The sequence below is a fragment of the Somniosus microcephalus genome, chromosome 2 (genome assembly GCF_052327205.1).
Source record: "Somniosus microcephalus isolate GS21.2 chromosome 2, FLI_Smic_1.0, whole genome shotgun sequence".
Classification (NCBI taxonomy): domain Eukaryota; kingdom Metazoa; phylum Chordata; class Chondrichthyes; order Squaliformes; family Somniosidae; genus Somniosus; species Somniosus microcephalus.
The window spans coordinates 184,596,847-184,614,719 of NC_140988.1; the positions used below are offsets into that span (position 1 = coordinate 184,596,847).

The 17,873-nt window shown below is 44.3% G+C and overlaps 1 protein-coding gene across 4 annotated transcripts in view; it reads right to left on the minus strand.

The window, feature by feature from the left end:
- Positions 1 to 17,873, minus strand: part of sepsecs (Sep (O-phosphoserine) tRNA:Sec (selenocysteine) tRNA synthase) — a 130,107-nt gene that overhangs the window by 17,218 nt on the left and 95,016 nt on the right. For all 4 annotated transcript variants that reach the window (XM_085967986.1, XM_085967978.1, XM_085967970.1 and 1 more), the window contains exons 7-9: positions 17,033 to 17,135; positions 11,106 to 11,235; positions 1,916 to 2,007 (exon numbers count right to left, since the gene is read on the minus strand). In XM_085967986.1, coding sequence (XP_085824112.1) covers positions 1,916 to 2,007; positions 11,106 to 11,235; positions 17,033 to 17,135 — 325 coding nt within the window. The remainder of the gene's footprint in view (positions 1 to 1,915; positions 2,008 to 11,105; positions 11,236 to 17,032; positions 17,136 to 17,873) is intronic.

Below are 17,873 nucleotides of genomic sequence, written 5' to 3' on the forward strand. Positions count from 1 at the left end.
GTTCCAAAGCACTTTACAGCCAATTGAGTACTTTTGAAGGGTAGTCACTGTTGTAATGTGGGAATATTGCGCCCTTAGTATAAAAAAAATCCCAAGGTGTATCACAGAGGTGTAATCAGAAAACAAGGTTGAAACAAGATTAAGTGCTTGAAGGAGAAGAAGGTAACAGAAGAGTAGAGGAAGAGACCATGGTGTGATTTGGTGAAAAGGGCCATATCACCACCGTGGTGCTTTGGGCAGGATAGGTGCTGGAGCGTATAGCCAGGCAGGAGGTTTCCATAAGGGGCAAGGCGTTGTCACCTACTCAGTCAAAGCCAGGATGTCAATGCAATCATCCACAATAAAATCATGGATGACAAGGGCACGGTGGCATAGTGGCTAGCACTGTTGCCTCACAGCGCCAGGGACCCGGGTTCAAATCCAGCCTCGGGTGACTGTCTGTGTGGAGTTTGCACATTCTCCCCGTGTTTGCGTGGGTTTCCTCCGGGTGCTCCGGTTTCCTCCCACAGTCCAAAGATGTGCAGGTTAGGTTGATTGGCTATGATAAATTGACCCTTAGTGTTAGGGGGATTAAAATGTGTGGGGTTACGGAGATAGGGTGGGATATGTGTTGGTGTAGGGGTTACGGGGATCGGGTGGGATATGTGTCGGTGCAGGCTCGATGGGCCGAAATGGCCTCTATCTGCACTGTGGGGATTCTGTGATTCTGTGACTTGTCCTAGAGTGAACAGGCATTCTGAAGGGGAACCTGGCGAGGGGTGGTGACTGTTGGTTCACTAGCAGAGTCCAAGGGGACAGTAGTGGGTGCAGCTTGGTGAGGGTAGCTCCAGTGAAGATGAAAGGGGTGTCATCACAGAAGATGGAAAGGCATCCTCCTCCCGCCTGAGGGCGATCTTCAAGCCTCGCTGCCTTCTGGCTCTCCAACAGCAGCCACCGACCACAATGCCAGCCAACAGGAGCACAGCTGCAGGTCTCTCAGGCACCTCATGGAGGGAGTGCAGCGAATATTCACCAGGCTGATACCTGGGATGGCAGGAATGACGTATGAGGAGAGATTGGGTCGATTGGGCTTATACTCGCTGGAGTTTAGAAGAATGAGAGGGGATCTCATTAAAACTTATAATATTCTAACAGGACTAGACAGACTAGATGCAGGAAGGATGTTCCCGATGGCCGGGGAGTCCAGAACCAGGGGTCACAGTCTAAGGATAAGGGGTAAGCCATTTAGGACAGAGATGAGGAGGAATTACTTCACCCAGAGAGTGGTGAACCTGTGGAATTCTCTACCACAGAAGGCAGTGGAGGCCAATTCATTAAATATATTCAAGAAGGAGTTAGATATATTTCTTAAGGCTAAAGGGTTCAAGAGATATGGGGAGAAGGCAGGGACAGGGTACTGAATTTGGATGCTCAGCCATGATCTCATTGAATGGCGGAGCAGGCTTGAGGGGCCGAATGGCCTACTCCTGCTCCTATCTTCTGTTTCTATGTTTCTCCTCTGACAGGCATAGTGCACCTCAGAGATGCTGTACTCATCAGGCACTTGGCACCTTTAGAAGAAAACTAGCCTCAGAAAAATGTTTTCTGTTTTAAAAGCATAGTGGTATAAAAGAATTACACTGGAACTCTCGGTTATTGTACATCGTTAAGGTCAGAAGGATGGAAATGTATGAAATGTAATTGGTTGTTCTTTGCACAAACTCGTTGTACAAGACATCAGAAAAAAACACAAACTATAACAGAAAAGCAGATGCAAGTATACCTTAGAAGAGCAACTTAAAAAAAACTATTAATAATTCAATACAATTGAAATTGCAACATGATGGCCATTTGTACAGTATTGAAATGCAAACAGAAAAATATAGAGTAGTGCAGTGTACATTTGGGCTCCAGGCCTGGAACACCGTGAACTCACCTTTCTTTCTTTTAAGAGGCGCTTATAGCCGTTCACACCGAGTGATAGCAATGTAATAAGAACATCCGTTGAGGGCGATGCTGAAGCTCGGCCTGGAAATGTCAACAGGAAACATCTTTCATATTTAACGTAACTATTTCCAAATTATATAACAGAAAGTAGAGGTTCGCCAATGTTTCAGTAGTGGCACTAAGCCATACAGACCAGGAAGATTCCAAGTTCAATTCCTGCACTGGGAAGTGTTAGTTAGCCTAAGTCAGGGCAGCAAATGGTGATGCTATAGCTGGCCGCAAATTCCCTGGGCTGGAGATCTGGAGATGAAGATGGGGAAAATCCCATTTATGATCACTGTGCAATGGTCGCTGCTAAATGGTGACTGGTTTGAGCTCGACTGTGATGGCCCCCACAGTCAATTAACCTCATCCACTTACTCCCTAGCCTCACACATGAAGAATAGACACCTGGGCAAGATATAGGGAGTCCGGTGGGGGCGGGGGCAACTGGGCTACCAGGCCAACTCAGCCTTGCTCCTTTATGACTCACTACCTTCAGGATAGGAGAGGGGAGGGGAGAATTTAAATAGCACCTTTATCTATATACCCCGAGGCACTTCATAGTTGTAATCAGACAAAAATCAGAGGAATCTTGAGGGTGAAAACAAAATAATTATTTTAAAAAGCAAAGATATTTCTGACTTGTAACTGAAAAATTATGGCATTTTTAGCGATTACACTTAAAAAGACTTCTGGAATGAGAATAGAAGGTTACATTTCAGTGCTGTAAGCTCCAAATGTGACTGGCTGTGCTCTGTGACTGTACAGAAAGTATGACAAAAAACACAGAATTTTAGCCTTAACGGGTATTTCTTTTGTTGGCAGCCAAAGATTTGGTACAGCAGTATACAGCATAGCCACAGAGGACAAACAGGTCACAGTAATGTCACTGAATCGAAAATACACTGCAGGCAGAAAAGGACAACAGCATTCTCTTGATGGTAAATAGATGTGGGTTTAAAAAACAATGGCCCGGATTTTGATGTACTAGGCTGTCAGTGCTCGCCGTTATTACTGGGTAAAACTGACAGCAACTTCTGGCGTCCGCACATGCGCAGTTAAACGCGGAAATCCGGCAGTTGTTGTCAGTGATACCCTGCTCCTCCACAGGGTATGCTGTTGCAGTCCTCGCTGATGGAATCTGTACAGAGATCACTGTTAGCCACTATTCTCGCTCTAAAAATGGCTGAAAAAGTTGGTGCTTGTTCAATCAGGAGTAACTGAGTTTTTAACGGCATAATAAGTGATAATAACTGCTGAACAACTTCTCTGGCCCTGAAAAATTAATTTGACAAGTGTGGAGTCTCATTTCCTCGGAAGAAAACTAATGTTGCAGATTCTTAAAAAAAAAATGTAAATTTTTTTTTAAAATAGTTTTTCTGTTTTGCTCTTTTATGTCTTCCCCTTAATCCCATGTGTATGTCCCAATCTTTATTTTGCTTCCTGTACAATGATTTAAATGTAATGGGATGAGACAGAGACTGTCCATAGTAAATTGGGCAAATCTGTTAATAGGTAAAACGACGGAGGATCAGTGGGAGATGTTCAACAAATAATTTAATGTGATACAGAACCAGTTTATACCCCTGAGGGACAAGGGCTCTACTTGCCAAAAACCAGCCATGAGACAGCAGAAAACTAAAAGAAAAAACATACAAAAATGCAAAAAAAGCACAGATCTGGCTAATGGGAAAGATACAAAGAACAGTAAAGGGTCACAAAACAGATAGTAAGAGCTACAAAAAGGGAGTATGAAAAGAAACTTGCAAGGGATATCAAAATCAACACAAAATCTTTTACAACTATATTAGGAAAGAGGGTGGTCAGGAATAATGTTGGCACCTTAAAAGACTGAAAGCGGAGATATTGTCAATGATAATAAAGAAATGGCAGACATGTTGAATAAGTACTTTGCGTCAGTATTTACAGTAGAGGAAGAGCATGCCAGAAATCCCAAGGAAACTAATATTGAATCGGTGACAGGGGCTCAATAAAATTAACATAAGTAAAATAACAGTAATAAAGAAAATAATGGCACTAAAGAGTGACAAATCCCCAGGACCAGATGGTTTCCACCCCAGGGTTTTAAAGGAAGTAAATGAGCACATTGTAGATGCCCTAAGTATAATCTTCCAAAGTTCTCTCGATTCAGGAACCATTCCTTTAGATTGGAAAATTGCGCATGTCACTCTGCTATTTAAGAATGGTAATAGAAGGAAACCAGAGAATTATAGACCAGTTAGCCTAACATCTGTTGTCAGGAAGTTGCTAGAGTCTATAATTAAGGATAGGGTGACTGAACACCTCAAAAATGTTCAGTTGATCAGAGAGAGCCAGTATGAATTTGTGAAAGGTAGGTCATGCCTGACAAACCTGATTGGATTTTTTTATGGAGGTGACTAAAGTAGTGGACAGGGGAATGTCTATTGATGTTATTTATATGGACTTTCAGAAGGCATTTGATAAAGTCCCAGATAAGAAACTGTTAAGGTAGAAGCCCACAGAATTGAGCGAAAACTATTGACCTGGCTAGGAAATTGGCTGAGTGGCAGGAGACAGGCAGTAGCGATAATGGGCAGGTACTGTAATTGGCAGGATGTGACTAGTGGTGTCTCACAGGGATCTGTGTTGGGACCTCAACTATTCACAATATTTATTAATGACTTAGATGATGGCATAGAAAGTCATATATCCAAATTTGGCGATGACACAAAGATAGGCGGCATTGTAGGCAGTGTAGATGAAAGCATAAAATGATAAAGTGATATCGCTAGATTAAGTGAATGGGCAAAACTGTGGCAAATGTATTTCAATGTCGGCAAATGTGAGGTCATCCACTTTGGACCTAAAAAGGATAGAACAGGGTACTTTCTAAATGGTGAAAAACTAAAAACAGTGGAGGTCCAAAGAGACTTGGGGACCCATGTACATAGATCATTAAAATGTCATGAACAGGTACAGAAAATAATCAAAAAGGCTAATGGAATGCGGGCCTTTATATCTAGAGGACTAGAATACAAGGGGGTAGAAGTGATGCTGCAGCTATACAAAGCCCTGGTTAGACCACACCTGGAGTACTGTGAGCAGTTCTGGGCACCACACCTTAGGAAGGATATATTGGCCTTGGAGGGAGTGCAGCGCAGGTTTACCAGAATGATACCCAAACTTCAAGGGTTAAGTTACGAGGAGAGATTACACAAATTAGGGTTGTATTCCCTAGAATTTAGACGGTTAAGGGGTGATCTGATTGAAGTTTTCAGGATATTAAGAGGAACAGATAGGGTAGATAGAAACGATTTCCGCTGGTTGGGGATTCTAGGACTAGGGGGCACAGTCTAAAAATGTCAGACCTTTCAGGAGTGAAATTAGGAAACATTTCTACACACAAAGGGTGGTAGAAGTTTGGAACTCTCTTCCGCAAATGACAATTGATGCTAGATCAATTGTTAATTTTAAATCGGAGATTGATAGCTTTTTGTTAACCAAACGTATGAAGGGATATGGGCCAAAGGTGGGTATATAGAGTTAGGTCACGGATCAGCCATGATATCATTGAATGGTGGAACAGGCTCAAGGGGCTCAATAGCCTACTCCCGTCCCTATATTCCTGTGTAATTTATATTTCCTGTTTTTTTAATTCCTGCTTTGCTGTCTGCATGTCTCAGTGAGGATTCTTCAATCTGACTGGTTGAAAAGCCTCCCTATTAATTGACCTGCTCACAAGACGCCACAGATCCCCTGTAGAGGGCACCGACATCAAACAGACGCCTGATTACTAAAAATCTCCGTTGACAAGCCCGCAAAAAGCCTTTAGGCAACTGTACGCGAAGTGAACAGCAAAAGCTGTTCCTTCGCCGCTCACACCAAAAGCCGGGCCATTATTACAACTGGACGTCTTTACAACACAGTTCAGAGCATTCAGCAGCAGAATTGGTTACTGAGGATGTTGCTTTAATATTCTACACATTGGGCAGGATTTTAACTCAGGTGCGGGCTGGTGTCGTGTTATTCGCATTTCGTGTTATCCATCCGAATCTAAATGGATGTGGGAGATTGATGCAATTTTAACTTAACTGTCCAATTGATTTCCAACGTGTGGGAACCCTTGGCAAATGAGTTTTTCCTGACTGAAAGTCGCCTCCGATGACGTCATCATTGCTGCTGCATTTAAGGTCTACAGCAAGCCTTGCTTCTTCTGCAGGCTGCCAAGCTTTCTCCGTTTGGTGTGAGAAACCTGCAGGAAAGATGACAAGCGGGAGGCCGAGATCAGCTCCTCGCTTCGACGAGGTGGCCCTGAAGGTATTGGTGGATGGGGCTAGGGCCAACAGGGAGGTGCTCTTCCCAAGAGGCCTCCCAAGCAGACTAAGGCAGTGTGATTGCCGGTGGCTGAGGAGGTCAACTCCTTGGGAGTCACACGAAGAACCTGGATTCAGTGCCGGAAAAGATTTCATGACCTTCAGCGCACTGGAAAAGTGAGTATGAATTTCCCATCACCCTCAATCTGATCCCCATTGCCTTTCCTCAACAGCACTCAGCTTCAGCAATCTCTTCCTTCACATCCCACTTGACACTGACATCCATGCACCCTAACCCATTCCCTCTCTCTCTATGCTCACATTCACATAACTATTCCACCATGCAGCCCTCACACTCCCTATCACTGTGATGTTTTGAACACAATTGACAACACAAGGAGGGCCCTTGGTCTTGCAACCTCACTCCATCTTTGTCTCCTTCTAAGTATCTATGCTATGCAATCTCTACACTCACTCCTTCATTTTCACTCAACCTCCACTTGTCTCCCTCATTGCAGGAAAAGAGAGCTCACAACAAAAGAGAGCGAGACAGGACAGGAGGAGGGGCAGCCGCAATAGCCCACCTGACTCCCTGGGATGAGGCAGTACTGGAAACAGTGGGAATGAAGGATGATACGCATGTGGGGGACGGACAGACGGGTGCAACACAGCAAGCTGGTGACAGAAAAGTTTCCCATCCCTCTCTTTGACATTGCATGAGTCGCTGATAATGATTGTGAAGCTCTAACAGATGGACTTATGAGCATCTGCAAAAAGCAATGTGCATGTAGCCTTGGCATCACATCTCTGACTCTTTCCTTTACTCCCCCACAGGACCATCACAAGCATCCGTCCCCCCTAGCCAGGAAGAAGAGGCTGAGCAGCCAGACTCCTCAGAGGAAGTTGCAACCTCTGAGGGCGCAGCGTCACCAGAAATCTGCGCACCCAGCACCAGCGCAGCCACTCACACCTCGGTGGGACCCTCGGGCCATAGAGTAGTGTTGTCACCTGGTGTATCACAGCTCACAAGTGAGCATCAGCAGATTGTGGAGACAGGGACAGCAGTGGAGAGTCCTAGTCGGAGGGCGCAGGACTCTGCCAGCTCGGCTCAGCAGCATGTCGACCCTCTGCCTCTGGGTTCATCCATGAGGTCAGCGGCGATGGAACTCCAGGCACAGATGCAGGAGTCTCTGGCAGGTTTTGTCTCCAGGGTCGCTGCGAGTGTGGAGTGAATGGAGGAGTCCATAGCGAACATGAGCATAGCCTTTGTGGAGTCATTGGCGCATGAACGCATCACCACGGAAAGGATGGCTACCTCCGTGGAAAGGATGGCTACCGTAGAGGAGAGGATGGCTACGGCCCTGGAGGAGCTTAGTCGCCAGGGTATGGAAAACATGGTCATTGTTCAGAATAGAATGACATCTCTTGAGGAGTGATGGGCATCTATTGAACAGAGAAACCAGGCCTTCATGGAAGTCCTTCTGAGTAGGACTGCCATTGCAGATACGGGTCCCCATGGCCCCCCTGATGTGCAGCAAGGTGCTCTCCAGCCACTTGCAGGCGCTGAAGGGGACCTGACCCATGAGAGGGAGGTTGGTGGCAGGCCTCAAGGAAGTGGGGGCTCCTCTCCAAGCGCTCACACTTCCATGCCACTGCAGAGCCCTCAGTCAGATCCCCACCAGAGTCCACACTCAAGTGAGATAGGCATCTCAACGCCTGCACAGCCGCAGGAGCAGCAGACTGCTGACGAGCCCTCACAGGCTTGCAACCCCAGAGGACGCCCGCCAAAGGTGTCGAGACAGGAGCAGCAGCAAAGTGAGCAAGGGGCCTCCACATCTGCTGAAGCCACAGGGGAGGCACCACGTAGGAGCACGCGTAAGAGGAAAATTCTGCACAAAGTCACAAGGGTAGTCACTTGGGTGCAATTTTGTGTTTACTGTAAAAATGCCATCACTTCGTTATTGTCCATAAAAATTCTGATGGCAAATGTTGCAGTTGTGGCACCTGTCATTTCGCTATTGGGACTTCCACATTGAGGGCTTAGGAATACTTGCAACTGTCAGTATGGTGGTCAGAGTGCTAGGAATCCTCTGGTTCTTGGCCATTGTCAATGCTCTGGTAAGAAGCTGCGAGGAAAAAGTGTTTGATTGACTAGGCTAAGCAAATCTGGCCAGGATGTGTGCGTTCCTTGCATCCCGGGCAGCAATGTTCTCGCATAATGCTGCCGCTGGTTGATGGGCCTCTGCAGGATATTCGTTTTCGCACTCCTCCTCCTCCTCATCTGAGGAGGATATGTGAGGAGCCACTTGGTCCTCAGGAATCTGCAAGCCACGACACTGTGCCATGTTGTGAAGTGCACAGCAAACCACGATGATTCTGGAGACCCTGGCTGCTGAGTACTGCAGGGCTCCACCTGATCTATCCAGGCATCTGAAGCGCATTTTTAGCAAACCGATGGTTTGCTCGATTATGGCTCTGGTGGACATGTGGCTGGAGTTGTAGCTCTCCTCAGCTTCATTGGATGGGCTCCTCAACGGCGTCATTAGCCACGTCCTCAGGGGATAGCCCTCGTCTCCAAGTAGCCATCCGTTAAGTTGGTCTGGCGGACTGAATAGCGGAGGCACACTAGACTGGCGCAGTATGAAGGAGTCACGGCAACTGCCAGGGTACTTGGCACAAACATGCAAAATTTCCTTCTTGTGGTCACACAGCTGAACGTTAAGGGAGTGGAAGCCCTTGCGGTTGACAAAAATACCTGGATTGCGATGGGGTGCCTTAAGGGCCACATGTGTGCAGTCAACGACGCCCTGCACCCTTGGAAACGCCTGCCAGATGAGCTAATCCAACCGCTCGCGCCGTGACACTTGCTCGATCCTTGGTGAAATGGATGTCATTGTGCGCGAGGGCAAAGAGGGCATCGGTTACCTACATGATGTAAGTGTGTGTGGCCGCCTGGGAGATGCCGCTGATGTCTGCTGCTGATCCCTGGAATGAGCCTGAGGCAAAAAAGTTGAGTGCGGTGGTGACTTTGACGGCCACTGGTAAGGGTTGTCCACTTGGTCCTCTGGGCAGCAGGTCTTGCTGTAGCATTGCGCAGATGTCAGTCACTACCTCTCGCAAAAGTCGGAGCCGCCTTTGGCACTGCTGCTCAGACATGTTGAGGTAGCTGACCCTGTGTCTGTAGACTCTGTTTGGGGGCTATCTCCTGCGCCGACGGGCTTCCAGGCACTGGCCCCTTCTGGCCTGTGCAGGTTCAGGTGGGTGAGCAGCAGCCTGGCGCTCTTGCTGCTGCTGCTGTTGTTGGTGCTGCTGTTGTTCCTGGTTCTGCTGGTGCCGTGGCTGGTGCTCGAGCTCCTCTAATGCTCAGATGGGAAGGAAATAAATGGCTCCCATGTTTCTGGTATATGCCTCAGTTGAGGAAGCGCTGAGTGAAGGTGGCGAGAGGGGTTTCCCAGGAGGTCACACTGGAGATGGGTATCAGGCTCCAACCTTCCACAGGTGTGGTTAAGCCTTCAAAAAGTTGCCCCAGACCTGAGACCACTAAGGCGTGCCACCTGCAAATGATGGCTGATCAAATCTCCTCTTTAATGGTTGACCTGCAGTCGATAGTCAGCAATCCAATAGTGCTCCCACCAGGTTTCACCATCGTGTTTCCCACCAGGTGTGTTTCACATGGGAAAAGGGTTAAAATCGCATGGGCCTTTTAAAATAGGATTATAGAGGCCATTTAGTGCTTGTTAAGGGCCTCAACGACCAGTCCCACCTGTTGGATGCGGGACGGAGTCGGGTAAATCAGACATGACTGAGTTAAAATTGCTCGGAGTCGGGAACCAGGCGGGGGGGGACCCACATGCCAGTTTTTGCAATTTTAACCCCCCCACACGCCTCCAATCCCGCCTCCATGGCTCAATGAAAATCCTGCCCATTATATCATTATACCTTACCACAAATGTCCCAAACAGCAAATCTGACTGAACAATTTTTGAGTACAGACAATTGCAGCTTAAAAAATACTGGCACTGAACATTACACCCTCATTTTTTTTAAGCAACATAATTATATAGTACTATACTGCATTTCAGCTATGACTAACTCATGGTCATAAAATTTCAAGGGGGGTGGTGTCTCCTAATCTCCTTCCATAACTTCAGTGGAAATCACAGAGAAGCAGCATAAATGGCTGATCCCACCATTTCTCCAGGATTTCCATCAATCGTTCACTGAAGTTACAATGAGAGAGTAGGAGAACACTGCAGAAATTTCACCCCACGATGTATAAAACAGCCCTTTTTAAAACACGTCCTTGCATCAGAAAATTTCCAATGTGGCAACCAAAAGGTTTTTCAAAAAAGGCAGTTTGGGGAAGCAGGGTGGAAAGAAGGAAATGTTAGTCCTAGCAGGTTGATATTTTATGGCACATCCTTATATTAAAAAAAATGTTGTCAAGTGTAATATAACAGATGGGTACAGCTGAGGAGGCATTAAAATAACTTTAAACCTTTTGCACTTCCATTTACAAATTGATATATGAATGAAAAAAATTGCATTTGAATAGTTTTAAGTTGGTTGTTGTTCATTTCATAAATATTGACAACAGTGAAATGACTGTTTTATCAAAGCACTCTGAACTTAACCTTGTTCTGAATGTATATTATATTCCTTCCTTAGCCTACATTCAGGAGCCTTCAATCTAATCCAGGCTAAGGAGCCTTTAACAGAATTTTGCATCAAGAGTTCATAGCAGCCAATCTGGATATAAATGAAAGCTAAACTTGCAGCAAATCTCATTATCATAACTGAGATTTACTTTGTTAACTCATATAGTGTCTGATAATGAATTACCTGGGTACATTTTGCTGATTTCCTGTATGAAGACATCATCAAAACCAGCTACTATAGCACCACCTACTGGAACCATGAAGTTCTTGTCCAAGCTCTGTACAAAAGCATCTATTCGGCCAATTCGTGCTCCCTAATTAAAATGTGAAAACAGTTAAGGTAATAACAAAAGTAAAAGATATTGTGACTACTTATTTAAAAAATATACAGTATCAAATTCAAGTGTATCCAATAAGACTGTAAGATCTCGTTTGTATTTTTTAAAAATATAAAAATAATGACAATTTTTGTTCTGGGAATATTTGAACTTGCACACCACACGTTGACAGCGTTATCAAAGAGAGTGGCTGAGAGGAGGTACTGACCCCAAAACACTGAGGCAGTTAAATCGAGAAGCATGACTGTATCCGTCAATGTTAATTCAGCTCCCATACACTTCAATGCTCAGTAACCTCCTCCAAACCAGTTTCCCCGATTGCTGGTGGTGGCGCAGAGCCATCTAAAGAAACAATTAGCAGAAAAAGACAGGAAGAAAAATTAAAGCGGGGGTGATCAAAAATGAAATGTTTTTAATTGTGTAATTTATAAAAAGGGGTACTGATGGAATGCTGTACTCATTAAGGTGAAGGATGGTTAGTGCAGGGGAATGGAACAATTTTAGGCATCTAATTTCAGCATCACACGCTCCCAGGCCAGGTATAGCACAGCACAGTCATATGGTAAAGATCATTCTACAATCCCCAGCATTGTGCTTCAGCCTCAGCCTCAACCTCAGAGGAACACTTCCTTTGCACCAGTGTGGCATCTTTTCCATTTCCCACACTATCTACCCTTAAGCCTGCCAAATCTGAGGCAGTTTTTGTGTTGCAGATCTCCCCCATTCGCACTGGGACCTGGATTGAGACTGCAAAAACTCATTTCACATCTGGCCATTGTAGCCAGCAGACTGATGAGATTTTCATCCCATTATTCTGGGCTGGATTTGAACCCAGGTCCTAGACAACCCCTTTAAAAGATGATGATTGCTTATCTCCGTTCAGTGGAGTATCTGATCTATAGCCAAAACTTATTGAAGTATTTCTGGCTCAGTTACTAGACATTTCAACAAAAGCAGCAACAATTCCTGCCAGTACTGCTGAATCCTGATAAAAATTTAAGATCATGCTTGTTGGAACTGAATACTACTATACAAAATACAGCTGACCTTCATTACAGTGATGTCTTTTACTGCACCCTCTTGTGTAGAGAAAGGTCTTTTCCTGATCTCTGATTTGCCATAAGTGCTGCTAGGTAGCATCTGGAAGAGTACTAATATGTCTGAGCTTTGTAAATTTCTCATCACTTATTATGGTCATGAAGTGTCTATATTTACATTTGCATGGTGATAATAAGTCTCCCGTTTCACTGCTGTGCTCAGAAGACCACTGTGATCAGACATCCTCTATGATTTTCCTTCACCGTATGGTTTTCACATGTTTTAACCTACTCAAACATTCCTGTTATGTTGCCACATTTTCCCTCAAGTATACCCATAAGCATTTCTCCTCAAAAGAACTGTACACAATGATGGAAACTTTTAACGTAAGTACTTTAGAAGTATTGAGTTTTTGTTCATGCTTAGTTTTTTGACAATACTTTAAAAAGTGACTGAAGAGTTTTAGAACAAATATGGGATCTATTGCAGGAGTAACAATATTGTTAGTGCAAATTGCTTTAATTAATATCCAAGAATCTGCTTGGTAAAGCCGACGTTGCTAAAACGTTGTTTGAAAGAAAGGAGTGTTCTGGACCGATGGACTATTTTATGTGCAGATAGCACCCTCTGGTGGTGGTTATGTGTTAGCAGAGTGTTTGTATGAAACAGAGGTCATTTGACCTTTGTTCCTTTCTGCCTGTGTGAGGTCATTTGACCTTTGTACCTTTCTTCCTGTGTAACCCAGGAAGTAGAATTCCAGGAAGAACCTGGCAGTAATGGAGGATTCCATGAGGGTTTCACAATCCAATGTAATCTGATTTCATATGTTAGGCCAAGCGCAATATCTGTGAGTATCTTTGTTTGTTAGCATAATAGCAACGTTGTCAAGAGTAGTATTTTGACAATAATATGTTTATATCTTGTGTAATATCGAATGTATAGTACTCAGTTTATGTACAAAACATACTTTATCTTTGTTTACAGTTTCACAAAAATTGTTCAAGTAAAGGCTTCAAACAGCAAACGGCTTCACGAAGAATTATTTTGAATAAGTGTTTAACTTGCTGGATAACTAGATAGGAGCATGTCTAGCGCGGCCAGTACAAGGAGTAATAGCTATTACTATAAAAATCAAAGGGTTGTAAGACACTCCACACTCCTTTATAGCCCAGCTCTTAGCTACAAGGACAGGTTGGAGAAGCTGGATTTGTTTTCATTAGAGCAAAGGAAGTCGCGGGGTGATTTGATAGAGGTGTGCAAGACTATGACGGGTTTGGATAGGCTAGACGGGGAAAGGCTGCTCCCACTAGCTGATGGTACAAGGACTAGGGGACACAGATTTAAGGTTTTGGGCAAGAGATACAGGGGGGAATGTGAGGTAAAACTTTTTACGCAGCGAGTGGTGAGGACCTGGAACTCGCTGCTGGAAGTGGTGGAGGCGGAGACACTCAATGTTTTCAAAGGGAGACTGGACATGCACTTGAGGGAAATAAACTTGCAGGGCTACGGGGATAGAGCGGGGGAATGGAACTGACTGGATTGCTCTACAGAGAGCCGGCACGGACTCGATGGACCGAATGGCCTCCTTCTGTGCCATTATGACTCTATGACTATGACTCTTCATTAAGCTGCACACCTTGTTGCCTGGTTTCTAAACAGCATGTTAAAAAGGGGAATCTCCTGAATATAATCTTTTATATCTTATTCATTTGTCAGTGACAAGATGGATGTGCTGGGCTAACAATATTCATTATGCTTGGCAATGAAAATGCAATTGGAGCGATTACTTGGATTCCAAATTTACGACATCAGATATGTGCTTATCTGAAATCTCACCGCAGTTTGGGACAGATAGTTGATTTTTCATTTAAAACATGTCTGTGATTATCACAATACAAGACCAGTGTAAGCTTAAATAAAAACTTAAATCGAGATAGTCCCTTAATCAGATGACATTTTTTGGACACCTACATTTTAATCTGTACATCAGCATTCCAAGGATAACTAAATATATGTTCCATGTTGTTAGCTCTCTGAAGGCTTCATTTGTAATACTACACCAAAATACAAAGTACTGCTTGGCAGAACTTGGTGGCTTAGTAGGTTAGCACATTCTTCTGGGAGTTGAATTGAAATGCATACTGGAGCGGTGGGGGTGAAATTCTCCTCCACTGCCTGTAAAGATCCTCTGTGGCATAAACTGACGCAATCCCAATCCAGTTCCTCAGCACTAACACTGTCCACGATTTTTCAGAAATTAGCAATCTCACTGGCGTAATGCTCAAAGATCGCTTGTGTGGGAAAAATCCAAATATTCATACTGAAATAATGGGGGTGCTTATCCAAGGTTGGGTCCCAATGTGGGCTCCCAAGTGCATAGTTAACTTAGACCAGACACATTGCCCTCCTGGGATGAGATCAGATAGAGGGCCAAAAGAATCTATTAAAATGTGCAGTTCTCATATTTTAAAACAAAAACCCTGCATCACAATCTAATTATACCCAATCACATCTTAGTTTGATTATCCATTCTCCGAGCACATTTAAAACTAGTTAGTTACTAGGCAATAGCATAATTTCACTTTGTATCTGACTTAAAAAAAAAGGATTGATGCTCATCAAAATGATCTTCACCATAAAAAGAACTTGGGGGAAAAATTCAGTATCGCCCCATTTGGGGTGCAATTATTGGCCGTGCGCAAAGTTTGGCGCCTGGCGCTAATTATCGCCTCCAACTGCAAACTTGTTTTTTATCGCCCCTGGAGGTGACTGGAGCGCTAAATCAGGCGCTACACACCTGTCTTAAGGCGCAAAGGCCGAGGAGCGAGGTGCTACCTCAGATCGCTGACGAAGCTCATGTGATGTCAGTCAGCAATGGAACACAGACACAATGGCGCCGGCCAGTTCTTAAAGGGGAGGGTTGATTTTGCTCTCCATCCACATCCTGCTCATTGCAGCCTTGAATCTCGGCCTGGAGAGACCTGTACATCAAATCTGCTGGAAAGAACAATGGAGAGGCCCAGGGAAAGAGCTCACAGTGCAGCCCCCACAGTCTCTTCTAAATCGATACAAGGGCAAATCAAACTGAACCTGCAAAGTGCTGCTCAGTACCCAAAACTCCTTCACACAGCATTGAATCTCTCCAGAAGTCTCGCTCTCTCTCTCTCTCTCAGAATGCGTGGTGCAAAAATGTCACCAACAAAAAAAGGCAGGAGCGGTCGCCTTTAAATAGCACTCCCCCAGTCCCTTCTTGACTGCAAAACACTCCCCTCAACCTGTCGTTGCTAGCGGCAGGCGGTAAGGTAGGGGCGCCACTCAATATCCGCTCCGGGGCATTGCGCACTCGACTGACGTCACAGTCTGCCGGCGCAGGAGATCGTGGCAGTAGTGTTTAGTGCCGCCGCAAAATGTCTAGTTAATTTTGCAAGCGGTGCAAACATTGCCGCGCACAGGCGCTAGTTGCTTTGCACCCCATTAGCGCCCTCTTAATGCGCGAACGGGAGGCACAAATCAACAGAATTTCCCCCCCCTTGTATTTATAGTCCCTCATCGCATATCCACAGGGCATTCAAAACGCTTCACAACCAATGAATTATTACAATGAAAGTGTAGTCACTGTTGTTATGTGAACAAACATGAGAGCCAATTTGCATGCAGCAAGATCTCTCAGACAACAAATTAGTTGAATGACCAGTTAAACCTGATTTGATGGTGTTGGCTGAGGCACGGATTTTGACCAGGATACCAGGTGAGCTTCCCTGCTCTTTTCAAGTAGCTTCAGGGGATTTTTTACATCCACTTCAACAGGCAGACAGGGCCTCATTTTAGCTGTCACTCAAAAAACACAACACCTACAAAAATGCAGGACACCAATACTGCCAATGGCAGTGGTAGCCTAGATTATGTGCTTAACTCCTGGAGTGGGGCTTGAACAAATGCATCTGTAAATACTAGTTCATGTAGTTCTTCAATTTTAGAATTCATTTCATACCAGGAAGTGTACAAAAGCGATCAAGCATGATCAGGATTAAGACTCTCCCTACCTACACCCAGTAGGGCAGCCCAGAGTCTCTGCTGGTTATTCTTGATGGCACAACTGAGATGTAGAACTTATAGTGGGGAGGTAAGGAGTCATAAACTCATGTCCATCACATTAACTGTTTAATAAACATAGTTTATATGCTTATTTTCGAGAGTTACTAATACTGCCACTTACCAGATGTAAACAAAGGGCACACAGTGGCCATGCTAAAATCAAAAATACAGACATTGCAAAATCTCATCCTTCTGCAGATATAACATTTGCTAAGTTAGTATACCCTAGTGGGCAACATGGTAAACTATCAGTTGAGATTTCAAAGTGAACTACTTATGGAGTTCTACAAACCTAGTCAGCACCTCACCCTTATAGTGACAACGGTCACTTTAATGCAATTGAAGGATGAGAAAACACAGAGGTGCAGTAAGAATGTAATTCTCCTCAGGGGAGGAAGGTTCTTTAATGTATAATTAGAAATGAAGGGTATGTTTTCTCCACTCATCAATTTTAGCAAAAAGGGAGTCATAAGTATAAAGTAGGGAAATATGCTGTGTCTACTTTTAAACTAACATTGGCGAAAGGCAGAAAATATACTCCAAAGTATATAAATTACACAGGCCAAGTTAACAGCAACTTATTTCCACTGAATATTTTCTTAGTTCCTAATAATTTTACAGCAATGGTCTTGCTTCATACCTGTTGAATGAGGTGCATACACTTAGACAACTGCACTCCATAAGCATTATTGACTATGTGAGGGATATCATTTTTTGCACAAATCTGAGCCAGTTCTTCCAGTCTGCAAAAAACACAAGCACACCATAAGACTAAAGCCAACAAAAATCGACAATACTTGCAGCAACATTACATAGAATATACAGCACAGAAACAGGCCATAGAATATACAGCACAGAAATAGGCCACAGAATATACAGCACAGAAACAGGCCATAGAATATACAGCACAGAAATAGGCCATAGAATATACAGCACATAAACAGGCCATAGAATATACAGCACAGAAACAGGCCATAGAATATACAGCACAGAAACAGGCCATAGAATATACAGCACAGAAACAGGCCATAGAATATACAGCACAGAAACAGGCCATAGAATATACAGCACAGAAACAGGCCATAGAATATACAGCACAGATACAGGCCATAGAATATACAGCACAGAAACAGGCCATAGAATATACAGCACAGAAACAGGCCATTCAACCCAACCAGTCCATGCCAGTGTTTATGCTCCACTCAAACTCCTCCCATCCTTCCTCATCTAACTCTACCAGCATTACCCTCTATTCCCTTCTCCCTCATGTGCTTATCTAGCTTCCCCTTAAATGCATCTATACTATTTTCCTCAACTACTCCCTGTGGTAGCGAGATTCACATTCTCACCACTCTCTGGGTAAATTCCCTATTTGATTTCTTGGTGACTATTGATATACCTATCAATTCGTCCAATAAAAAGCGACGAGTTAGGAACGTAACTAAAGGTTTTTATTGACTAAATAACAGAGCCCACCCTCG